This window comes from Panthera leo, chromosome D4 (genome assembly GCF_018350215.1).
Source record: "Panthera leo isolate Ple1 chromosome D4, P.leo_Ple1_pat1.1, whole genome shotgun sequence".
NCBI lineage: Eukaryota > Metazoa > Chordata > Mammalia > Carnivora > Felidae > Panthera > Panthera leo.
The window spans coordinates 1,589,701-1,615,567 of record NC_056691.1 but is presented as its reverse complement, the minus strand read 5'-3'; the positions used below and the strand labels follow the sequence as shown (position 1 = coordinate 1,615,567).

The following is a 25,867-nucleotide window of genomic DNA, read 5'->3' as shown; positions in this document are numbered from 1 at the left end:
TGCCTGCCACAGGGGGCCTGGGCACCAGCCTTCTTGGGCTCTGTCCTCCTCTTGCACGGGCCACACCCCCAAGCCCCAGCCACCTTGGGGCCTCAGAGTCTGGGCCGTGTGGCCCCACCTCACAGACGATGCCCAAGCATACAGTTTCTTCCCTCCACCCGGAGGTGTCCCGACTGAGGGTGCCCACAGTGCTGGTTGCTGCCAAGGGGACGGGAGACAGGCTGGACAGGGCAGCACCAGCGGGAGCCGGAGGGATCCAGAGAGGAAGGGTCCTGGGGCAGACCAAGGGTGCCCCAGGCTGGCCCAGGAGAGGCTGAGGGGGGCACAGCACAAACCTCAAAGGCAGGGGCCCTCCATTACCGCCATTAGCACCCAACAGAATGGATTTTGCAGCTGGCAGAATGAAAGGGTTCCAAGACAGTCCCCTTTGCAGTCAGAATAACTGACTGGGGGGACGGCCAGGGTCACGTGTCATTTTAGTGGGACATGGGGTCTAATTCTAAGAAGAGTGCCCTGAACGTACACGGAGACCCCGAATCACAGCGCTCACACAGCATGGGGACCAGCCAGGGCCTAAGGCGAGCAGGCTCCAGGGTGGCCACTCACCCACGTAGTTCTCGACGTCACTGACATAGAAGGTGGGGGCTGGGACTGCCAGGCCCAGCCCGTCTTTCTTGGGTACGAGGATGGGCTCAGTGAAGCCGTGCTCCTCCATGTAGCCCAGCGTGAGCTGGCTGCCGGGCACACGGACCACCACGTCTTCCGCGCTGCGGGAAAAGCGGGGGTCGGAGGTCACGCCGGCCAGGGTCCCGGCCCCGCAGCACCGGGACAGGCCTGGATAGGGCCTCAGAGCCGGAGACATGCAACCTGGGCTCCCACGCCCTGGGAGGAGGGCTCGTCCCCAGCACCACGCCCAGGGGTCATGGGGGGGCGACGTGGCTTGGACCCACATCCATCACAGACGTTGGACCTCAAGGTCCAGGAGGCCCAGGAAGGGGAAACACAGAGACCAACCCTCCTACCACAGCAGAGAAAGGCAGAGCGTGGGCAGGATCCCTCCCCTGCCCCTTGCCCTACCTGCCCACCCTCCATAACATTCCTCCCATGTGCACAGAGATTAGATCCTGCACGGCGCTGGGGCTGGGCCTGAGGACACAGCAGATAGAGACAAACCCCTTCCAGGGAGAATCCACTCCCTGCACAAGCCAAGCACAGGGTCTAAGGGCAACCTGGGGTGCTGCGGTCAGTGGCTCCCCTGCCCAGCTTGCCCAGCTGCGTGTTGGGCACTGCCCGGGGCACCAGGGACCTTTGAGGCCCAGCGGGAGAGCCTCCATGGTGACGCTGGAGATGGGCTTCCATCAGACAAGCATGCAAGGTCGTAAGCCCACCGCTGAGAGCAGAGCTCAGGGGGAAGACAGCAGGGGTCAGCGTCAGAGCAGCCTGTCCAGGCCTGGAGGGGCAGGATTGAGAGGCACATGGCCTGGGCAGAAGGGGGGTGCCGGCCAAGCCCTGGAGTGGGGAGAATGTGGCCAGGGGTGGGGAGGGAGAAGGAGCCCAGCAGCCAGGGGTAGGGGGTGAGCGGGCCGAGTGCGCAGCAGCTCAGGTGGCCTGTCTGACCGGCAGCGGGCCTCTGCCTCGCGCCGAGAGCACTGGGGAGCCACTGGACAGCTTGAGCAGGGCAACAACAGCTGGAGGTCAATCCGATGGCTGTGTGGACGGACGGAGAGCTGCCGCGGGAGCAGGCTGGACATCGCGACCAGGGAGGAGGCTCAGCTCACGGACCAGGAGGCAGTGGTGGGCGAAAGGGTGGAGGAACAGGGGAGGTGACGGCAGACAGCTGAGGGACTAAGGGCTGGAGGAGAGCAGGCGTGTGCGGGGGACAGATCCGCAGCTGACTTGGGACAGACTTGGACTGAGGACGGGTCAGGAGCTCACAGGCTGCAGAGGGAGACCGAAGCCGCCGGCCAAGAGACAGCCTGGGCAGGGCGGGGGATCAGGGGGAGGTGTAAACTCCGAGGGCCAGGGGCGAGAGCAGAGTCCCCACAACTCCCAGGGAGAGCGGTCAGCAGGAGAGGAGGACAGGCAGGTGGAGGACAGCCAGGGGAGCACGGGGTTGTGGCTCCAAGGAAGACAGTGCTCGAGAGGAAGGAGCTGCAAGGCCATGTCCCACCAAGAGGGAACGCGTGGGGCAGTTAGGGTGAGGACGGAGGAGGGACCTTCGGGTGGGACCAGTGCTGACAGAGCATTAGGTTCAGGCCAGGAGTGGGTGGCGGGTGTGTGAGCGGCAGCACTGGGACAGTGCAGGGTCATCTGTGGAAGCCCCGGGGTAGCCAGAGGGAGACGGTGTCCGGACAAACCGGGATCCCATGCCCTCATGTCACACAGCCCCACGTACCAGGTCTGGGACTGCCAAACCCATGAGGACCCAGCAAAGACAAACACACACTGGTTCTACGGGGACACCTCTGGGCCCAGGGCAGACAGGCCGCCTCACAGAATGACGGAAGACATATCCACCAGAGCACGGGTCCGGGGACTGAGCACAATGGACGGCTGGGAAACATACTAACCACATTCACAGGGATAATGGGAGGACGCAGCAGAGGGCAGGGAGGGAGGACAACAGAGCAAGCAACATTGACAATGACCTAGCAGAAATTCTACACGTGAAAAACGTCACTTTTGAAAAAATTTAAAAACTCAACAGATGCATTCAATAGTAGCTGCACGCCCGCCCCCCAAAATGGTCAATTTGATGGAATACTTGAAAAATAATACAGAGAAAGGGGGTGAAATGCTACTTAAAAAGAAAACAGGCCATTTTTCAGAACTGAGATAAGATACAATTCCTCAAATTAAAAGATCTTACTGAGTCCTGAGTAGAACTGATAAAAACAAAGCACATCCAGACGCACTGTAGCATATCTGTGGAACATCAGAGACAACGAGGCAATCTGAAAAGTCTTCAGATAAAAAAAACAGATTTGCCAAAACCAAACAGTAAACAGATGAACAAACACCAGCCACTAGGCTGACAACAGACATCTCGTGAACAACAAGAGATGCCAAATGACAACAGAATAATAGTATCTTCAAAGAATTCAAGGAAAATAAATTTACTCTAAAATTTTAGGCCCATTTTAGAAAATTAGAATCATTTAAGAACACAGATGAAATGAAAACATTTTCAAAAATAGAATATTTCTATAGGCCTTTACTAAACCACTAAAGGATATAATTCAATAAGAGAGAAATCAAATCTAGAAGAAAGAAATGAGACTCAAGAAATAAGAGAAAATTGAGCTACGGATTTCACACAATCCCTGTCAGAACACCTGTTGACGTCTTTGCAGAAATGGACAAGCTGAACTTGGAAGGCTGACGGGAAGTGCAAAGCTCCCAGACGACCAAAACAGTCTTTACAAAGAACAAAGTTGAGGACACTGACCAACTTCAAAATTCACTGCAAAGCTACAGTAATCAAGACCGTGTGGTGCCAGCATGAGAAGAGAGAAGAGACATATGGATCGGTGCGGCAGAACCGAGTGTCCAGAAATAAACCCAAACATCTGTGGCCAACTGCTTTTTCATCAGGAACGCCAGGACAACTCAATGGAGAATAAAACAGTCGTTTCAATAAATGGTGCATGAGAGAACTGGACGTCCACATGCAAAAGAATTAAGCGGGATCCTACCTCACGTCATAGACAAAAACTAACTCAAACTGAGTTGAAGACCTATACATAAAGGCTGGAACTGTACAACTTTCAGAAGAAAACACACACACAGACATAAATCTTCACAGCCTTTAACCTGGCAATGGTTTCCTAGAAGCCAAAACCACGAGCAGCAAGAACAAGAAGAATGAATTCGATGCCATCAAAATTATAAACATTTGCGTTTCAAAGGACACCATGAAGAAAGTGGAAAGGCAACCACGGGACAGGAGAAAGTATCTGATTGGTGGCAAGTACCTAGAATACGTAGGCAATAAAAAGACAACCCAACAAATGAGTGGAACTGGACTAATGGCTTCAACTCCAACATGTAAAGAGCTTGGAAATGGTCATTCCTGTCCTCACAACAAGAAAAAAGCTGAACAGACTGAATACCAAGGAATTTTCTTAGATTCACTGAACATTAGGGTTACAGGGCAAACAGTCACCCCCAGAATCTGGGGAGACAGGCAAACACAGAGAATCACCACTGAGAGGACCTTACCTGAGGCAGAAGCGGCTGGAGGCGGTAACTGAGAGGATAATTAAAGTGATTTCTGACGAAGTGCAGAGGCTGGGTGTGAACTAGCTTCAGAGTTAAGAACTCATGGGGCCCAGCCTCAGAGGAGACCCACCTTCATGGGTTCTGCCCACAGGTTCTCCTGGTGAAGATCTGTCCTATTTCAGACATGGTTGGGGGAGAGCAATTATGTGTAAATATACTCCGAGTGTTCTCCATAACAAAAGTCTACCTTCCAGGAGCACTTACTTAACCAGACCATCCTCCTCTGATGGGGGAAGGGCAAGTGCCCACCCACACCCCTGACGCCACTAGCTTCCTGTCTTAGGGAAGAAGAGCAAAAGCGAAGGCCAAGAAATGCTTCCAAAGGTAACAGCCCAGAGCCTCGGGCCCACTGAAACACTGAGGTGTGTTATTCAATTACAGGACACTTCCCCTCCCCCAATCCTACTACCATACAACAGTATAATGGTAGTTGAGTATAGCCGAGACAGCTGCAGGACAGATTCTATTTAAGAAGGAGTTGTTAGGGACACCCAGCAAGAACAGGAGAGGAGAAAAACACAAGGAAACTAGGAGAAAGTCATGTGTCTGGCACCTACAGCTACAGCAACACAACCCAGTCCCTGGTCTGGTCAACACAAAACCTCACTCTAAATGCATAATCACCTCAGTTCCTTTGACTCAATACATCATGTCCAGCTTTCACCAAAAAATCACAAGATGCGCTAAACTGCAAAAGACCATAGTCTTAAGACACAAAGCAAATCACCTCACCCCTGTCAGAACAGCTGAAATCAAAAAGACAAGAAACAACAGGTGTCACCGAGGATGTGGAGAAAAAGGAACCTTCTTGCACTGCTGGTGGGAATGCAAACTGTGCAACCTCTCTGGAGAACAGCGTGAAGGGTCCTTAAAAAATTAAAAATAGAATTACGTGGTGGCCCGGTAATTCCACTACTGGGTATTTACCTAAAGAAAATGAAAACACTAATTCAAAAAGACACGTCCTGAAGTTTATAGCAGCGCTATCAGAAGCAGCCAAGACACAGAAAGCCCAAATGTCCATCGACTGATAAATGGACAAAGAAGATGTGGTGTGTATACGCACACACATATACACACACACATACACACACGATGGAATATTACTCAGACATAAAACAAATGCAATCTTGCCATTTGCAACAACATGGATGGAGCTAGAGAGTATAATGGTAAGTATAATAAAAATAAGTCAGGCAGAGAAAGACAAATACCATATGATTTCACTCATATGTGGAATTTAAGAAACAAAAGAAATGAACAAAGAATGGGGAGTCTGGGTGGCTCAGTCAGTTAAGTGTCCGACTTCGGCTCAGGTCATGATCTCACAGTTCATGTGTTCGAGCCCCATGTCAGGCTCTGTGCTGACAGGTCAGAGCCTGGAGCCTGCTTCATGGATTCTCTGTCTTCCTCTCTGCCCCTCCCCCACTTGTTCTCTCTCTCTCTCAAAATAAATAAAACATTAAAATAATTTAAAAAAAAAAAAACAAGAAGAAGAAAGAGACAAACAAAAAAGGCAGACTCTTAAATATAGAAGACAAACTGGCGGTTACCAGAGGGAAGTCTGTCTGTGGGGGGACGGGTGAAACAGGTGAAGGGGGTTGAGGGTACGTTTATCATGATGAGCACTGAGTGATACTCATGTGCAGAAGATGATACTTCTGCTCATGTACAGAAGTATTGAGTCATTATATCGTACACCTGAAACTAATATAACAATGTATGTTAATTATACCTCAATTAAAAAATAAAGTTTTAAAAATATCAGGACATAGCTCAGCTATAGCACAGAATTTGGAAATATAAGATAGGAATTTTTTTTAATTATGATTAATATGTTAGGAGTGCTAATGGAAAAAGTGGAAAACATGCAAGAACAGAAGAAAATGTAAGCAGAGAAGCGAACACTCTAAGATTCAAAAGGAAATGATAGAAATAATTAAAAATGGTAACAGAAATGAAGAATGCCTTTGATGGGCTCATTGGTAGACTGGATGTGGCTAAGAAAAGACTCAGTAAGCTTGAAGTTAATAACATCTGCTCAGCCTGAAGCATAAAGAGAAAAAAGAATGAAAAAAGCAGGGAACAGAATATCCAAGAATATACAGAACAATTACAGAAAGAGCAACGTGTGCATGACGAGAACACCAAAAATAAAAGAGAGAGAAAGGAGCAGTGTTTGAAGCAGGAGAAATGTTGGAAGTAATAATGGCTGAGAATTTTCTAAAATTAATGGCAGATGTGAAACCACAGATCCAGAAAACTGAGACCACACCAAGTAGGATTAAATACTTGAAAACTATACCTAGACATGTCGTAATCAAACTGCAAAACAGGGGAGGCAATATCCTGACAGAGGCCACATGAGAAAGATCTACCTCTGGCATGACAGCGTGAAGAGCCCTGAGGACCCAAAACCCAATGAAACTGGTGAAAATTACTGTGAAAAACAACTATTCAAAACCTCTGGAAATGGTTCTAAGAGCAAATAGCAAATGGAGAAACATCTAGTCTAGAAAATCTATGAAAACCTGGCAGGAAAGGCATGTGCCTGTGATATATGGGCCGAGACCATTCTTCCCTCTACCTCACTGGATCGGCCAGGAGACCTCCCTCAGGAAGGCCGCGGCCAAGGACACAGGAAAGCTGAGTGGGAGCTCTCCCCAGCTTCCAAGCAGAGGGCTTTGTCCAGGAGGAACAGGACGGCAGCCTTTCTCATCCTGCACCAGCCGTCTGTTCCTGATTCTCAGTCTCACGCAAGGGCAGACAAGACATGGGGGGGAGCTCCCTTCTTCCCCTTGGCCCACACTTGTGGAACTGAGGCTGTACCCCAAGCGTAGCACCCTGAAAATGATGGGGCCCTGATCATCTTTGTCTGGTCTCTACTTAACATTCTACTAGAAGTCCTAGCCAGAGCAATCAAGCAAGAAAAAAAAGGTAACACAGATTGGAAGGGAAGAAAGGAAACTATTCACAGATGACATGATCTCGTATATAGAAAGGTGTAAGGAATCTACTAAAAAGCTATTAGAACTAATAAACCAGCTCAGCAAGGTTGCAGGATACAAGATGAATATACTTGAACTCTATTTCAGTACCGTAGCAACGAACCCTCTGGAAATAAAATTAAGAAAACAATTTCATTTAAAAGAGCATCAAAAAGAATAAATTACTTAGGAATAAACTTAACAAAGGAAGTACAAAACTCTGAAAACTACAAAACACTATTGAAGGAAATATAAAAGATCTTAATAAATGGAAGAATACCCATGTTCATAGGTCAGAAGACTTTGCATTTTTCAGATGCCAATACTTTGATTCTACTGATGTACAGATTCAACACAACCCATATCAGTTGACTTCTCTGTAGGCCTGACAAGCTGATTCTAAAATTCATATGGAATTCCAGCAGACCAAGAATGGCCAGAAGGATTTTTAAAAAGAAAAACAAAGCTGGAAGGGCACCTGGGTGGTTCAGTCAGTTAAGCGTCCTCCTTCAAATGAGGTCATGATCCCACGGTTCGTGAGTTCGAGCCCCATGTCAGGCTCTGTGCTAACAGCTCAGAGCCTGGCGCCTGCCTGGGATTCTGTGACTCCCTCTCTCTCTGCTCCTCCCCTGGCTCGTGCTCTGTCTCTCTGCTCTCTCAAAAATAATAAACATTAAAAAATATTCAATAGAAAGAAAGAAAGAAAGAAAGAAAAGAAAAGAAAAGCTGGAGGACTCATACTTCTTCATTTCAAAACGTACTGCAAAGCACAGTAGTCCAGGCAATGTGAGACCAGCCTAAGGATAAACAGATTAGTGGAACAGAACTGAGTGTCCAGAAGTAAATGCATATACTTACAGCTAAGAGCCAAGACCATTTAATAGAAAAAGAGAGGTCTTTTTACAAATAGTGCAGGGACAAATGGAGAGATGCGTGCAAAAAAAAAAAAAAAAAAAAAAAGTTAGATCCTTATCTCACCCTATATGAAGAAATTAACTCAAAATGTATCAAAAACAAAACCGTAAGACCTAAAACCTACAAAACTCTTAGAAGTTTTGTAGAAGGTAATTTTCATGACCTGGGGTTTGGATCTGGCAAATGATCCTCAGCTATGACAACGAAAGCACAAGTAACAAAATAAAAAACGGATAAACTGGACTCCGTCAAAATTACAAATGTTGGTGCTTCAAAGGACATGATCAAGAAAGTGAAATGTCTACAAAACAGGATAAAGTATTCACGAATCATTTATCTGTTAAGAGACTTGTATCTAAAATATATAAAAAACTCTCTTAATAATTAAAAGACACAAAAATTAAAAATAGGCAAAGGGTCCGAACTGACATTTCTCCAAGGAAGACATACACACGACTACCACGCACATGAAAAGATGCTCAACGTGAGTTTTCATGAGGGAAATGCAGGTCAGACCAGAGAGAGAGAAAGCCTCACACCGTAAGGATGGTTCGAATCAAAATGCCAGAGAATTGCAAGGGCCGGCAAGGGTGATCAGAAACTGGGACCCTCACGCTCCGCTGCTGGGAACGACAGTGGCGTAACCACTGTGGAGACCAGTCCAGCAGTTTCTCAGACAACTGAACATGGAGCCACTACTCCTGAAAACATGGAAACACATGTCCCCCCAGAATCCTGTATAAGAACGTTTATAGCAGAACTATCTGCAGTAGCCAAACATCAGAACCCCAGCGTGTCAGCTGACGAATGGATAAACAACGTGTGGTCTGTCCACACAACAGAATGTTAAACAGACACCGGTGGGGGGGGGCGGGGGATGCAAACATTCTAAACCGGCTGCTGGTGGCGCACACGTCTGTGAACGCACCGAAGACCACTGAGTTGTACCCTTGAAATGGGCGAACTGTAAGGTCTGTGAGTTGTATCTCAGTAAAAGTCGCGGGAAGGAAAGAAGCCAGAGGAGGGAGGTAACTTGTCTGTGGAGGCTCACGGGTAAGAGTCATACTGGGTCCCTCACGAGACACTATGCATGCAAGAAGACAGTGGGGCAAAATATTTGAAGTGCTAAAAGGAAAAGGACCCACCACGTAGGATTCTGGGTCCAGTGAGTTACTCTTTAAAAGTAGAGAAGAAACCTTGTCAGACAAACAAAAGTCTTCCGGCTGTGAGGGGCCGAGGGGGCGCAGAGCAGCTTGAAGAGCACATGTCCACGAGTCAGGGTCCCCGCAGCCCTGCCCCTGCCCTCTGCCCTCGACCCGCACGCAGCACATGGGTGCGGGCAGGCGGTCTCTGAGAAGGGGACCTGGGGACAGCCTGTCAGGCCCAGGGGCAGAGGGCCACGTCTGGAGGGTGGTCTTGGGCAGGACCCCAGCCCCCACTCCTCGCCCGCCAGAACCTGAGTTCAGCAGCCTCCCCCTCAGGAAGGTTCCGTGGAAAGGGCCACACCAGGTGGTGGGGGGATACATGAGCCCAGAGGAAGAGGGTCCCCAACACCTGCAGGTGCTGAGAAGGAAGAGGTCAGCCCCAGAGCGGGGAGCGCCTAGGGCTTAGGGGGGCTGTGCCGCTCCCCTGGAGGGAAGGCTGTGCCCCTGAGCCCCCCAGGACGAGGCCGCCACCGCCCACCTGGGGAAGGTCCGACTCCGCAGCTCCTTGATGAAGAGCTGGCTGCCGTTCTGGACGGGCTTCACGTCGGGCGTCTGCCCTGGGCCGTGTTTGTGCCAGGCCCGCTTCTTCTTCACTGTGGGGAGACAGGGGCAGATGGCACCCAGCGTGGGCCCTCCCCTCCCCGCACCACAGGGGCCCGGCCCAGAGGGCAGCTGAGGAGCTGTGAACACTGAGACTCCAGCCTCCGCAGAGGCAGCGCCCCCAATGTCCCCGGGGGGTCACCCACACACCCACCCACCCCCGGCCCCTGTGACCTCCCACCCTCCTTGGGTCACGGCCCCACCCCTGCCCCTCCCACCCCTCTGGCTCAGCCGACCCCAAAGCTGGGGGAGCCCGGGACCCTTCCCATTAGCACCCAGTCCGCTGAGAGCGCGTCAGAGGCACCTACCGGGAGGTCCCACCAAGGGGACGCCTCCCCTCAAGCTTGTCACCTCCCTGCTGCAACGTTTGCTGCCCTAAGCCCACCACCGGGGCAGGAGCGGGCTGGCACCGCCCTCTGTAGCTCCCGCCCTTCCCACACCCCTCCTGTGCCACCTTGTACTCCTGTGTGTCCCCCTCTGACACCACCACCCTGACCGCTGACTCCAACTCTCCTTTCCTCGTGTGTGCTCCCAGGGCACCGGGCACCCCCACCCTGGACTCTTTACACGCAAGTGTGTGCACACACCCCTAGTGGACTGTGACACATTCGCACACATGTGCACCTATACACGTACAAGCACACACCCGTGCATGCCCACGCAGCAGACACAGAACATTCGTGTGCACACACATGTATACACACATTCACACACCTATTGGACTGACACATTTGCACACACATACATGTGCACAGGTATGCACACACAATCACCCATGTGCACACCCATGAGGTGCACACAGAACACACATGTGCACACATACTTACTGGACTGTGGCACATTTGTACACGCATGCATATGCACACATACGTGCCTTTGGGCCCACAAGCACACACCCATGTGCACACCCATGCAGTGCACACAGTACATGCACGTGCACACACATATACACACACACCTACTGGACTCTGGTGCACTTGCATACATGTGCATGTGCACACATGTGTGTGCACGCACAAGGACATACCCGTGTGCACGCCCATGCAGTGCACACAGAACATGCATGTGCACACACACATACACACACACTCACACACTCCTACTGGACTGCAAGCCCCTGGAGGGGAGGGAAGCAATTTCCTTGTGGCCCCAGCCTCTGCCCAGGGCAGCCCCTGGTGACTCGGTGAGTGAGGACAGCACTGGCACAGAGACCTGTCCCTGGCAGCTGCTGGCTGGGCTGTGAAACAAGCTGGCCCCATGACAGACATGAGACTAGATCTGAGGGACTGCCAGAGGACCCCCAGGATGCCCATCCCTCACAGACAAGGACAGGGAGGGGGCTGCCACCAATGACCCTTGAGCCTGCCTCCAACAATGGTGTGATATTTCCATCACCCTTGTTTGCCATGGCCAGGGTGTGAGTGGATGTTATGGAAACCCAGCAAGATCCTGTAGAGGGGGGACTCGAACTGGGGGTTCTGGTGGTGGCCCGAGGCACAGATGAGAGACGGAAGGGCTCCATCACTTGTCCAAATCTTTCTTGCCAGCCTGTAACTGGTGACCTTGGGCAAGTTACTGCGCATCTCTGTGCTGCATCTTTAATAGCGAGGTCCGGGACCCTCATGAGCTGCAGAAGGGGAAGGGTGTACAGTGCCCCATCCACTCCAGGAGCTCTGTGGGGCCCACTGCGCGCACGGCCCCTCCTCTTGGCAAGGCTGCTTGGGCTGAAACCATTTGTTCACAGGGCTCAGTCCCACTCTGGACCCTTGGGCTCTCCCCACACACCCACGGTGCCTGGCACAGCCCAGCACTAGTGGGTATGCAGGATGTCTGTGAATGGCTGGTCTCCTGGGCACTGCACTGGCACCTCAGTGCCCACCCTCCTCCCTCTGGTTACCCTGGCTCAGGCCTTTTCTTCTCAGCGGTTTGCCAAGTGCTTGCTGAGCAGCCCAGCTCCGCACGGGGGTCACCAAAGCCACAGCTGGCCTGAGAGCCATCCCTGCTTCCTGAAGAGCCAGCAGGCTCAGAGGGAGAGGGTGCTCACAGCCAAGGCAGGGCCTTGGAGCGGGGACACAACTTTGACGATGGCCCAGGTCACCCTGACTCTGAAACCAGCCTCCATATCATCATCCTTTCTTCTGAGCCCACAACTGCATCAGGACGTGACCCTGGGCCGCCTCTCATGCCCCAGGCTTTAGACTTTACCAGGTGCCCCCCACCGAAGGGCGTGGAGAGCGAGGGCAGCCGTGCATAGCCACAGAGGAGCGTTGTGGGCCTCAGTGATGGGGCTGCCTCTGATGGGAGGCGAGCCTGGCTCCCGGCCACTTACCAGGGGTCCCACGCATCCAGGGATCAAGGCGGGGGTGGAAGGGGCAGCCCAGCCCGTACACTGGCCACCATGGGTGACACCGCAGGTGGGAGAGACCAGCGGGGAGACAGATACCCCAGTGCTGTCTGGGGGGCAGCTGAGGTCGGGAGAAGGGAGGCATTGCGGAGGGGACCCCATGGGGGCCCTTCGAGGTCCCAAGCTGGCACATGCATCTGCCCCACTCCCTACATCCCAAGGTCTCCCCAGCAGGTGTGCGGAGGCAAGAGGACACAGATGCCTGGCACCAGGGCCCTGGCCCCAGGGGCCGTGTGGGGAAACCAAGCCTTGGAGGGCAGGTGCAGCCGGGTGATGGGGGTACAGATGTAAAGGGCAGTGGGGGAAGCAGCGGCGCCCCCACACTCCTGCCAGGACCCAGGCCTGGGAAGCAGGGGCTGACCGGGCTGGTGGCCTTCCTGGGCCCTAACTCCGGACTGGGCATCGAGGAGCACCTGGAGGAGAGACTGGCCCACGTGACGCTGTGGCCGGAGCGTGTGGCCAGGATAACAGCCAGACGCGGAACCTCAAGGGAGGCAGGGTGAGCTCTGGGCACTCCTCGCGCAGCCCTGGCCGGCGGGCTCCTTCCCTCCCTGGGGCCCAAAGGCCAGGGTCCTCTTGTCGTGGCACCCCACCCCCTCTGACAAGGCACCCTGGGACATCTGCCCAGCGGGAGGCTGGAGCGTGGGGGTGCCAGGTGCCCACCCCCCAGGGCAGCACAGCCTCATGGGCACGGGGAGGAGGGGTGTAAGCATCAGGGGAGCAGCCAGAGTTGGACACGCAGTGCAGGGTCAGAGCTGCTGTAAGGGCTGAGCCCCCCACTCCTGGGAGCCCTCCTGACTCCTTGCCAGGCCCCAAATCTGTGTGAATTGGGTAAACCTGTGAGCCCCCACCCTCATCTCAGTGCCCACCCCAAGCCCACCCAGGGCGCCCCTGGCGCAGCCCACAGGCTTGGGGGGCCTCCTGGGGATGTCGGGACAGCGGGAGCCCTCACCATGGAGGGTGTGACTGGAGCAGATGCGGCAAACTGACCAGCGTGTCACGGACAGTGACGAGCTCCGGTCTGGGCACAGACACACCTCAAGCACAGACTGATGGGTGACCGGTGTGCACACTGGTGGGAAGTCCTAGCCTCTGCACCTCTCTCCCTCGTGGACACGTGGCCTCCAGTAGCAACAAGGCTTGTAAAACACACGTGCACAGGCACACACATGCACACACGTGCAACCACACGTGCATACTCTTGTGCGCACACGACACTCATGCACACGTGTGCCCGCGTTCATGCACACACCCACACACGTGGACGCACATGTGAACATTTCTGCACACATTCATGCACACACATAACATGCTTGTGCGCACACACGCAGAGCCAGGGAGGGGCCGCCGTGCCCACATGCCCCGGGGGCTACCTGGCTAGAAGTGCCAGGAAGGGTCGCCCGCACTTGGCTTTCAGCATCGGTACAGGGCCCCGGTACAGGGCAGCTGGGACTCCCCAGCGCAGGGGCAGGGTCTCAGTCAGCAGGCACACATGCCCTCAACAGTGGGTAAGCTCACGGTCAGGGAAAGGGGGTTCCAGGACACGCGGCGATGTGGAAGTCACATTGTATGTGAGCACCACCACGCACCTCGGCACCCCACTATCGCCCAACTTGAGCCCCGATTCATGGAAGAGCCCCCAGACCACAGGGCCTTGCCCCACCCTCCCTCAGGCCACTCGGCTCTGTTGTGGGGCAGGCGGGGTCTCCTAGCTCCAGTCCTGCTCTGTCCCTGCCCTGCCCCAGGACCACATGGTGTGACCGCCCAGTCCCCACCCTATTCATCCCCCCAGGCCCTGAGCCTCCTCTGTGGCTCATGAGGTGTTGGGAGATGTCGGTTAACCCACAGGGTGACAGTCACCCTCCCACATCTGCTGTAAAGCAGTGACCAGAATGATGTCCAGGTAATCACAGCAGACTGTGAGCGCCAGCTCCTGGGGGACGAGGATAATTCAGGGACCCGGGAACCTTCCTGCTGCTCTCACACATTGATGCTTTACCGCGTGATGACCATGTGCCAGGGGCTGGAGAATGAGAGCCCAGCCGATGCAGCCCCACGGCCACCTGGTGACCATGGCGCACAGGCCAGAGGTGACCCCACCTGCCTCTCCCAGCTTCCCAAGTGACCAGGGCACAGCCCCCAAGACCGCCAGGGCCAGCCCCACCCCACAGAACAGGGTGCTGGCACCCTCGCTTACCCACGCTGGATCCACAGTAATCACCCCCCATGAGCTGGGGATCCAGTCTCTGCCTTGTGACTGGACACCAGGAGGGGCGCTCCCTTTGAAGGGGGTGAAAGGCCTCCTGGTGCCTGGGGCCAGATGTGGCCCCTACCCCCCTCCCCCAGTTAACCCAGGGCTCAGGATGACAGGGCTGTCATCAGCTACCCAGCCAGGGTCAGTGTCCAGCCCGCACCTTCTATGAGCACCCACGCCTCCCAGCCCAGGCCAGAAACCTGAGGCCACGTTAATACCCCCATGCCATTTGTCTTGTCCCCAGGCCAGGCCCCTCCCAAGACACCTGCGGACCAGGGCACACCCGCTATGTGGTCTCAGACTCAGAACTCCCCTCCTAGCAGGGACACAGCCCCCCATGGAGCCACCATGGATGAGCCTGCTCCCTAAGGAGCCCCCACAGGATGTGCCACACCCCCACGGGACCAGCAGGCAGTTTGAGAAGGGGCCTCTCCCAGCAGAGGGCACTGGAGAAGAGACAGCAGATCCCCAACACAGGCACTCCCAGACCTTGCATGGTGTTCCCATCTCAGATGGGCCTGGCCTCTCTGAGAGTACAACCTGGGTGGCTTCAGTTGCACCCATGGGCAGGAGCCGATCAGGAGGTCAGTGACAGGTCCACAGGGGCAGGAGCAGGTCGGGAGGGGCAGTGACAGGTCCATAGGGGCAGTGAGCAGGGCCGGCAGTAGTCCCAGGCACCAGTGTGCAACTACCCAGGGCGTTCACCCAGAAAGCCAGGCCAGGGCGACTGCAAACTGAGGGTCAGCAGCACAGCCCCTACTTACGGGTAGACTTCCCGTGGGTTTTCTCGCAGTTGGGGCAGTGGTATATGTCGATGTCCGGGGCCTCCTCCTCTTCCACTCCCACACAGCTGAAACAGAGGAAACACAGATGTGGCCAGCATTCAATGCCTCAAGTACTCGCCCAGCAGAACTTTAGGCAACTCCTACTCAGCCCACAGGAGGGGCCCGCAGTGGTGTGAGTGCAAACGGAGCAGACCATGTGTGAGGACCGTGGCCCACAAGGACAGGACAGGGGAAGAGGAGGAGGAAGGAGGCAGGGGCAAGGACGATCTTGCTACGCATGACCAGCACACACAGAGGGACCAGGCCGTCCAGCAGGCCTGCCTTCATGAGGCCACCGCTATCCTGTCACCTAGAACCAGAGAGGCCAAGGGTGTCTCAGAGGTGGGCTGCCCCCACCACTTCACCGGGGCAGCTCGGGGCTATGGGTTAGGCCCCTCCTGACCCCATGGGGGGCTCCTGTCCCAGGGGGTGGTACTGCAGCGCTGGGACAACTGAGTATCAAAAGAATGAAGTTGAATCCCTACCTCACACCATATAAAAAATTGACTAAACATGGATCAACAACCTAAATACAAGGCCTAGCACTGTAAAGCTCTAAGAAGAGGACATGGTACACCCTCATGACCATGGATTTGGTCATGGATTCCTAAATAGGACACCAAAAACACAAGCAACAAAACAAAAAATAAACTGGGTATCATCAAAATGTAGAACTCTTGTGCATTAAAGGTCACTACAAAGAAAGTAAAAAGGTAACATGAAGAATGGGAGAAAGTATTTGCAAAGCACTAGCGTCCAAAAGGCACAACGAGCTTTACAGCTCAGCAACAAAAGGAACCACAAATCAACTATTAAACGGGCAAAGGGCCTGAACAGGCATTTCTCCAAAGGTGAGATGCAAACGGCCCACAAGCTCAGGAAAGACGCTCATCATCCTTAGTCATCTAAAGTCACCGGAATGTGCATCAAAACCATGAGATGCCACCCACACCCATGAGAATGGCTACAACTTTCACAAGAATAAAACACTGGGAAAACAGCAAGTGCTGGTGGGGATGTGGTAAAATGAGAACCCTCTTCCATCGCTGGCGAGAATATAAAGATGGCACAGCATCTATGGAAAGGGTTTGACGGTCCCCCAAAAGCTCACACACAGAATTACGAGAGACCCCAGCAATCCCACTCCTGAGTCTGTGCCCCAAAGACCTGGGAATGGGGACTCCAACACCAATGTTCACAGCAGTATGGATCCCAACGACCAAAACGTCCATCAGCTGATGAATCGATGATACATATGGCACGTCCACATAACGGAGCAGTACTCAGCCCTAAAAAGGAAGGGGTGCTGGCACCTGCTGCAGCATGGGTAAACCCCAGAAACTCAAGCTGAGTGAAAGAAGCCAGACACAGAAGGTCACTTGTGGGACGACTCCATCCGTATGCAGTGCTCGGAGGAGGTAGAGGACCGACCAGCGGAGCCAGAGGCTGGGGGTGGGGAATGGGCAGTGACGGTTCCGTGGACACGGGGTCCGTTTTTGGGGTCAAATATTTTGGAACTGGGTGGAGGCAATGTCTGCACGACACGGGGAAGGTACTAAATGCCACTAAAGCGTTCACTTTAAAATGGTTAAGTTTCACGTTATGTGAATTTTATGTCAATCAAAAAGACAACGGACCTGCCTGTGTCCATGTCATTGGTCACCACCGTCACCCAGCCATCACTAAGGCTGGCTGAGCGCTCCCTCTGTACCGGGCAGCATCGAGGACTGTACTGGACGCGTGCGATCCCGCGGCGGCGATGACCATCACTCGCCCCATCACGAGGAGGAGCCCGGGTGCTCCAGGTAAGGCTGCTGCCCAGACCCCAAGCGCCCCCGCACTGTGGCCCCTGCCCCCTGGCCCAGGGGGCGCTCTGCGCACAAGACCCTCTGCAGCCACTGCGGCCCCAGGGCCCTAGACACTGCCTGCCACAGCTGCCACGGGCCACCATCCCGGGAGCAGAGCCTGAGCCCAGAAAGGCCCTGGCAAATGATTTTGAACACATGGAGTCTACTCTTCACCTCAGAACACAAATCGAGCTGAAGTCCCCGCGGCCTAAAGAGTCAGGTGTAAAAGACAAAGCCGTCCAGAGAGGCTATGAGGGTGCGTTTGTCTGCTCGCTTTCTAAACAAACAAACAAACACAAAGCAAATCGGAGAGGACACTGCCGAGCTGAGAGAGAGCTCCAGGCCCACGGCAAACTTTGAAGTCCCAACTACAGAAAACACCTGCAGCAAATACGCAGTGTCCCTACCTGCCCGCCAGGAACCATGCAGGAGGCGCATTTCCCCAGTGGAAGAACACGTCTGCGGCCCACTAACCACCAGGAGAGGGAGGAGCGAGACCCACATTACCAGGTCAGCCACCCGGCAGATGCATCAGACCAGACACTCTGATCTGGAAACACTGCAGGCGGGGGGCACCCTGGGGACAGCAAACAGCCAGATCACCCCTGGTCTGTCTCCACAGCCCACCCTGCCCACCAGTGCCCCAGCGAGCGACGGCACATCTCCCACGCTGTCCCCACCCCCTATTGGCAGCCAGCTCCCTCCCGTGCCTCAGACCCACCTTGGCAGCCTGGCAGCTCACTCAGCCCCCTCCCCCGGGAGGGGGAGCTCTGCACCCCGAACCCTGGGTCAGCTGGCCTCAGTGTGCTCGTCTGTCGATCAGAGACCACACTGGTGTGAGGCCAGCAGGGGCTGAGCAACGGCACAGCTGGGCACGCGGTGAGCCCCCATCACCCGCACCCTCCAGCAGTTGCGCGCTTGAGCAAGAGGCAGAGCCCTGCAGACATTCAGGTCCCATTGGGTCTAGAAACCGGACCCCAAACCCACAGCCATGTGCACATCCCACGTCCACACCTTGTGTCCACACCCCATGTCCACACCTTATGTCTACTTGCCAATTCTACACCCTGCATCCACACCAGAGTCCACACCCCAGGTCTATGCCCTGACTGTACATCCTTTATCCACACCCAGAGCCACACCTCATGGCCAAACCCCACATCCACACCGCGTGTCCACACCTGGAGTCCCTGCCCTGAGTCCACACTGCTCCAGGCTGCCTGTCACACTGGCAGCTCCTGGAACAGACAGATGTCCAGGATGGCCACGGGTACCTAGGTCCCATCACGTACTCCTGCCTGGCCACAAGCCTCTAGGGACACACAAGGAGCCCACCATGCACATAGGATGTCTGAGGTCAGATCAAACTCAGCCACACAGACGGGGGCTCTTCCATTGGTCAGGGGTCAGGTGCACGGTGGAAGGGGGCTCCACCCTAGCTCTAAGAGAGCAGAGGGAATGGGGGCTGACATCAACATGCCTTAACCTCCCCCAACCCAATCACCACCTGCTGGTCCCACGTGTCCAGAAGCCCCATCATGCCCTGGAAGGGCCATGGCATGAACCACATGACAGGAGGGGGAGCTGAGGCCCAGGGGTCACAAATGTGCGTGCCAACACCCCTTTCCAGCCCTGAGGGCTCCTTCTTTACCACACCACTACTTAGGGGTGCTAGTCAACCTGAGCCCAGATGGGCTGGCCACCTGCTGCCCTGCACAGGGAGGCCAGACCAAAAGGGAGAGTGGGGGGTGGGGGTGTGGGTCCCTTGTTCTGCCCAAGACACCTTGGGGCTGCCCCTCACCTGGGAGGGCCACCCAGGGCCTGGACCCAGGGCAGGTGCTGCGGCCACAGCCAAGGCCTCTCCCCTAATGGGTGATGCCAGCAACTCCCCCACGACTGGCATGTGCCACCACCCAGGCCCTGACACCTGTGCCTGTAACCCTGACTAGGGCCACCTGAGTGTGGAAACCAAGGCCCCAGAGCCAGCCCCCTGGCTGTGTGTGGGCGCGAGGCCACACCTCCTAACTCCGGTGTTTCAGGGTCCTAGGACCCCACAGTCAGTGTGAACTGCCCAGCAGCAGTTCTCCTGAAACAGCTCGCCTACTTTATTACCCCAAAGTTAGGGCTTCCCCAGTACCTCCTGAGAAATTACTGGGGAAATCACCCCAAAATCTAAAAGAACAACAGCTTTGGACAAGCTACAAGCATTTTCCCCGCCCTAAAGCCAGCAGCAAAGATGTGGAGTCTGGAGGAGACTCCCTAGGGCCCAGGCCCCGGGTGTGTGCCTTCAAATCTCCTTAGGTGAGCAATCCTCATTTCAAAGACAAAACAGAAGCAACCGCCTCATTAACCTGCCCAAGGAGATTCAGCCGGCAGGTGGTCGGAGAGGAGAGGTCGGCGGGAAGAAAACCCCCAACATGCACACACCTGAAGGTGGGCTCCACACCACGTCCTCTGTAGCACCCCCCACCCCCACCCTGTAAGGGCCCCCTGATTCGGAGATCACCTCCCTGTGGAGACGGCTACTGGGTCAGGACAAGAGTTGGGCGCCCAAGGGCTTCGCTGGGCGGATGTGGGGGCTCGGCTTGCCCGCCGCCCCTCCATCCTGCTGCACGTCTGAAGGGGACGCCTGAGGCCTCGCCTGGCCCTGCCCATGTGGGTGCTCTACAGAGCTGCAGCGGACAGAGGCTCAGGAGGGCCTGGTGTGCCAAGGAGGGGTGAGGAGACACCTGACTCCGGCTTCTCCACCAAAGGTGGGCATGAGAAGCGGGCACTAGAGCCTCCCCAGGCTCCAGACCCAAGCAGGGGTTCAAAGTTACCGGCTGAGGTCCAGGGACGGATTCGGGACAAGGGGTGTGGGTAAGCTGAGAGCCGGTCTGCTGTGTCCCGTCCCCACATTGCGCTCACATGGCATCTGTACAAGGCAGTCCCACGGGACACTGGCCCTGCGGAGACTGTGACCTCGGAAGGTCTCTGAGGCTGGGAGCTGTGAACCAAGTGAGAGCAGCTGTGGTGCCTGGGGGAGCAGGGAAGAGGGCACAGAGGGATAGAGAGGGGGGAGGGGGGAGGGGGAGAGGAGGGGAAAGGGGGAAGGACATGGGGAAGGGAGGGAGGGGAGGGAGGAGGAGAGAAGGGAGGGAGAAGGGGGTGGCAGGGGGAGGGGAGGGGAAGGGGGAGTGGGAGGGGAGGGAAGGGGAGGGGAAGGGGGAGGGGAAAGGGGGAAGGAGGATGGGGAAGGAAAGGAGGGGAGGGAGAAGAAGGGAAGGGAGGGAGGAGGGGAGAAGGGAGAGAGGAGTTGGGAAGGGAGGGAAGAGGGGGGAGGGGAGGGGGAGAGGAGGGAGAAGAAGGGAAAGGACAGGGAGGGTAAGGGGAGGAAGGAGAAGGAGGGGAGGGAGAGAAGAGGAGGGAGGGAGGAAGGAGGAGGGGGGAGGGAAAGGAAGGGGAGGGGAGAGAGAGAGGAAGGAGGAGGGGAGGTAAGGAGGAGGGGAGGGGGGGAGAAAAAGAAGGGAGGGGGAGGGGAGGAGGGAGAAGTGGGAGGGGAGGACAGGGGGACACAGGGAGGAGGCGAGCAGGGTAGTTGACAGGAGGGGACAGAGACAGCAAACCAGGGGCTGGAGGGGTGTCATGGGTTCACAGGATAAGACCCTAGGACATCGGTTCTATAACAGAACAAAAACAGCCTCAGCGGCAGGGACAGGGCAGCCACAGGGCGGCATCATCTGTCTGTTGTGTGAGCAGCATCCCCAGGTGGACAGGGGCCTCAGGGGCCACCCAGGTGACCTAGCCCCAGCGGCCCTGGTGGGAGGCCAGGCACCCAGGTGGTGGGCAGCAGGCAGGAGCGTGGGTTCAGGAGCATACCTGAGACATGGCCTTAGGCCCTGCTGACCCTGCCCTCCCTCCTGGGACCCCAGGACACAGGCTCCAGGAGTGAGCATCTTCACAACTTGCAGGCCCCTGGGGCGCAGGGCGGCAGTGCCGTGACAGCGGAGTGAGAAGACAGGCAGCACGGAGCATGGACCCAGCCCGGAGCCTAGAGGAGCGGAGGCCACAGGCCCAGCCAGCGGCCCTCACTGGGGTGAGATGCTCAATGCACATCCAGGACACAGACCGAGGCCCCACACAGCAAGAGCCACGGGCCACGGGCCACAGGTCAGAGCTGGGGCTGGCCACTCTGGGCGTGTGGCCACACAAACAGAGAGTCAAGGAAACAAACCCGTCACCATGTGCTCGGTGCTCTGTGTGACCAGGATGCCACCGGACCATCTTCAGAAGAACAAAGTACATCTTTACATGCTGAGGAGGAAAGAATCCAGTGTGTCCTGAAGTAGAAAACACACTGGAGCACAAGGTGTGCACAGCTCCTTCTGGTGAACCCAGAACAAAATTATGTCTGTGTGTGTGACTGTGTGTGTGTGTACATGTGTGCCTGGTGTTACATGTGTGTGGTGCTGTGTACTTGTGTGTGAGTGTATACATGTGTGCACATGCATGTGAGCATGGTGTGTACATGCATGTTAGTGTGTACAGGCATGGGTGCATGCATGTGTGTACATGTGTGGGGTGTGTGCATGCATGGGCAGATACATGTATGTTAGTGTGTGTACATGCATGGTGTGTGTGTATATGTGGGGCTACATGTGTGCTCTGTGTGGGTGTGTGTACATGTATATATATGATGGTGTGTGTGTACATGTGGGGGTGTGTATGCATGTGTGTTGCATGCCTGAGTGTGTACATGCATGTGTGTGTATATGCATGTGTGGGTGTGTACATATGTGCCTGAGTGTGTACATGCATGTGTGTGTGCACATGTGGGTAAGTGTGCATGCATGTGTGTGTACATGCACGTGTGGGTGTGTACATGCATGTGTGGGTGAGTGTCTACGTGTGCCTGAGTGTGTACATGCATGTGTGTGCATGAATGCATGTGTGTACATGCACGTGTGGTGTGTGCGTGCATGTGTACATGCGTGGGTGGGTGTGCGTGCATGTGTACATGCGTGGGCAAATATGTATATGTTGTCTGCATGTATACATGCATGTAGGTGTGTGTACATGCATCTGCGGGTGTGCATGTACATATAGGTGGGGTGTGTGTGTGTGTGTGTGTGCTGTATGCCCAAGAGTGTACCTGCATGTGTGTGTGTGTGTGTGTGTGTGTGTGTGTGTGTACACGTATGTGTGCCTGTGCTCCTGTCAGAGCTCCTTCGACCACTGGCTTGGAAGCCAGCGGTGACACCCACTGAGGGCAGAAGGCAGAAGGCGCATTCCCAAGGCGTGTGACCCGTGAGGCTGGAGGCTGGTTTACCTGAGCCACCAGTGACCCCACATCTGGCACAGAGTCTGCCCCAAACAGGTTCAAGCTGATGTGGTGCCAAGAGCCCAGTAAGTAGAAAGACAGCAGGTGGGGGGCGCGGGGGACAAAACAGCGGAGAAGAAGGCCAAGAGGAGGCCCTGAGGGGCGGAGGGGACGATAGACACTCCATACAGCAGCTGTCCTCCCCGGGGAGGCCTGGGCTCTCGGCTCCTCCTGCAAAACCCACATGTGCCCCTTGGAGCTGCTCTGGCTATGAGGCCCTCATGGCAACAAGGGGCCCAGGGAGGAAGGGGCTTTTCCAAGATCATCCCAAGGGACCCCCCGCCCACCCATTCTGCCCTCCAGCCTGCAGACTTTGTGGAACCCCAGGGTTAGGACCCTGCACACAGAGCTCCCGCCCAGCCTGGACACCCCACACCACACTGCTAGGGTTTATGAATTATGTCCTGAACCCACAATTAAATTGCATCATGGCTTTTCCTATTATTGCTGTCAAGAGTGTTGATTTAACGTAAGCCACAACTTCTGTAGCCCTGTCTTGACATTTACTGTTTAAATTACAGGAGGAGCCTGGGGGGAAAAAAAGAAGTGGCCCCTTTCTTTTTTTTTTTTTTTTTTATTTTTTTAACATTTATTTATTTTTGAGACAGAGAGAGACAGAGCATGAACGGGGGAGGGGCAGAGAGAGAGGGAGACACAGAATCGGAAGCAGGCTCCAGGCTCTGAGCCGTCAGCCCAGAGCCCGACGTGGGGCTCGAACTCACAGACCGCGAGATCGTGACCTGAGCCGAAGTCAGCCACTCAACCGACTGAGCCACCCAGGCGCCCCAGAAGTGGCCCCTTTCAACTGCAGCGGGGAGGGGTGGGCACAGCCTGCCCTCATGCGGCTCCCGGGAGCTCAGCAGTGGCAATGTCGAGCTGTCACGACACGGGCGGGGCTGCAGGTGCTGGGTGTGCACCTGCCGTGGCAGGACCCACGTGGGAGGGCGTCTCCTGAGCTACGGCCACGAGCTTCCTAAAGGTTGCTACTCTCCAGGCCAGGACTCCACACCTACACACCTGTTCTAAGGCAAAAAGAAATGCACACAAGATTGACGCGCAAAGTGGGTCGTCCATGATTACTTAAAATAGCAGAAATCAGGAGCAGCAAACCCGCCACCAGGAGGTCGGACACCCGGGCACGCTGTGCTCTCACAGCAGAAATGTTACACAGCCGTTCAAACTCAGGTCATACACGTGTTTGGGTTTAGACATTTAAGAGCTGCAGGCACTAAAACTATAGCCTGGTGCACAGCTGCACCCAGGAGGGCTCCCCACGCCTCACACCAGGTGACGGCACTTGTTTTCTCTTCACACTCTCGGAAAATGAGCACGCATTCCCTTTGTGAGAAGCAGCAAGGTCCTGCTTTCTTCTGAAGGTCGGAAGGGCTTCCCAGCGCCCCTCCCTAGCTCAGCTCCTCCCATCTTTCCCAGGTCCTGGGGCCGCACAGAGGCCTCCCGAGCTGTGCGCCCCGCAGAGAGGCTGGGACACCCACCTCGGGGACGGCTGAGGGCTGCTGGGTGTCCCCTGGAGGGCCTGCTGGGGGAGGGCCAGGCCAGCAGACACTTGCGTGCAGGTGTGAGCAGCCAGGGAGTACCAGAAGGCATGGTGGGGGTGTCCTGAAAGCCCATCACCGGCCACAGTGACTCCCTTCCCTCCTCCTGCCCTCTCCCTCGTGGCAACCTCACCCCATGTCAAGCCGCCCCCTTTCAGGACTGCTCTGCTCCCCCCATTCCTGCCTGCTGACCCATTGTGGGTCTCCAGAGATGCCCAGAAACTGGTCATTAACTTCCACATGGAGCAGCCATGGGGACACAACTTGGTCATCACTCAGCTTCGAGATGGTCATTTGCCCTGTGCCATATTCAACACAGTCCCTGAGACCCTAACTGTGCCAACAGCAGCTAAGTCCCTTAGCAGTCAGCCACTGGCCCAGGTGCCACAGGACCCTCTCCATGTGAAGGGATGGACCACAGGGTGAGAAGGGACATGACAGCCCCCAGGCCACACACGGTGAGCAGGGCCCGCTCGGGACGCTGCTGGGCAGCGACTGTCCATCGAGTTTGCTGATTCCACCCTGAGAGCCTCAGCACCGTGTGCAAGGGGAACTGAGGCCCGGAGAGGCCTGAGCCTGCCGGGACCACATGGGAAGAGGTGGGAAGACACAAAACTATGCCTGACCAGTGATTTAAATCATGACTTTAAGTAAATACTTCCAGAAAAAAACACAAGTGGCCTTTAAACATGGGAAGAAATGCAACAGCACCGTAGTGAGATATGCAACCCAACTGTGAGAAGCTTCCCACCCATCTGCTGCACAGCCTGAGGGGCTGCAGGGGACGTGGTGGCGTGACACACACACAAGCATCCTCATGTGTCCTCAGCAGAAACACAGCGGCACAGCCTCTGGGGTGGGAGCAGCTGACAGAAGGTACACATACCCTTGTCTGTGGTCCTGCTCCAGAAATGCCCAGGTACACAGGTGCAGGAGTGACCTGGACATTTACAGCAGCAGCAACCAGGGGTCCATCCATGAAAAGCTTAGGTAAATATATGGAATGCCAAGAAGTACAAACTCTACCCTTGCTGACCCAGACGGTCTCCAGGATGCACTGGCCCTTCCGTGCTGACCTAGAACAGTCTCCAGGATGCACTGACCCTTCCCGTGCTGACCCGGAACAGTCTCCAGGATGCACTGGCCCTTCCCGTGCTGACCCGGAACGGTCTCCAGGATGCACTGGCCCTTCCCGTGCTGACCCGGAACGGTCTCCAGGATGCACTGGCCCTTCCGTGCTGACCCGGAACAGTCTCCAGGATGCACTGGCCCTTCCCGTGCTGACCCGGAACGGTCTCCAGGATGCACTGGCCCTTCCTGTGCTGACCCGGAACGGTCTCCAGGATGCACTGGCCCTTCCGTGCTGACCTAGAACGGTCTCCAGGATGCACTGGCCCTTCCTGTGCTGACCCGGAACGGTCTCCAGGATGCACTGGCCCTTCCGTGCTGACCTAGAACGGTCTCCAGGATGCACTGGCCCTTCCCGTGCTGACTCAGAATGGTCTCCAGGATGCACTGGCCCTTCCCGTGCTGACCCGGAACGGTCTCCAGGATGCACTGGCCCTTCCCGTGCTGACCTGGAACGGTCTCCAGGATGCACTGGCCCTTCCCGTGCTGACCCGGAACGGTCTCCAGGAT

The 25,867-nt window shown here is 55.5% G+C and overlaps 1 protein-coding gene across 1 annotated transcript in view; it reads right to left on the bottom strand.

Moving 5' to 3' along the window:
• The window catches only part of PHF2 (PHD finger protein 2), a 75,853-nt gene that overhangs the window by 23,809 nt on the left and 26,177 nt on the right, over positions 1–25,867 (bottom strand). Inside the window, exons 2-4 of the mRNA XM_042912310.1 lie at positions 15,411–15,496; positions 9,867–9,981; positions 607–767 (exon numbers count right to left, since the gene is read on the bottom strand). Of these exons, the coding sequence (XP_042768244.1) occupies positions 607–767; positions 9,867–9,981; positions 15,411–15,496 (362 nt within the window). The remainder of the gene's footprint in view (positions 1–606; positions 768–9,866; positions 9,982–15,410; positions 15,497–25,867) is intronic.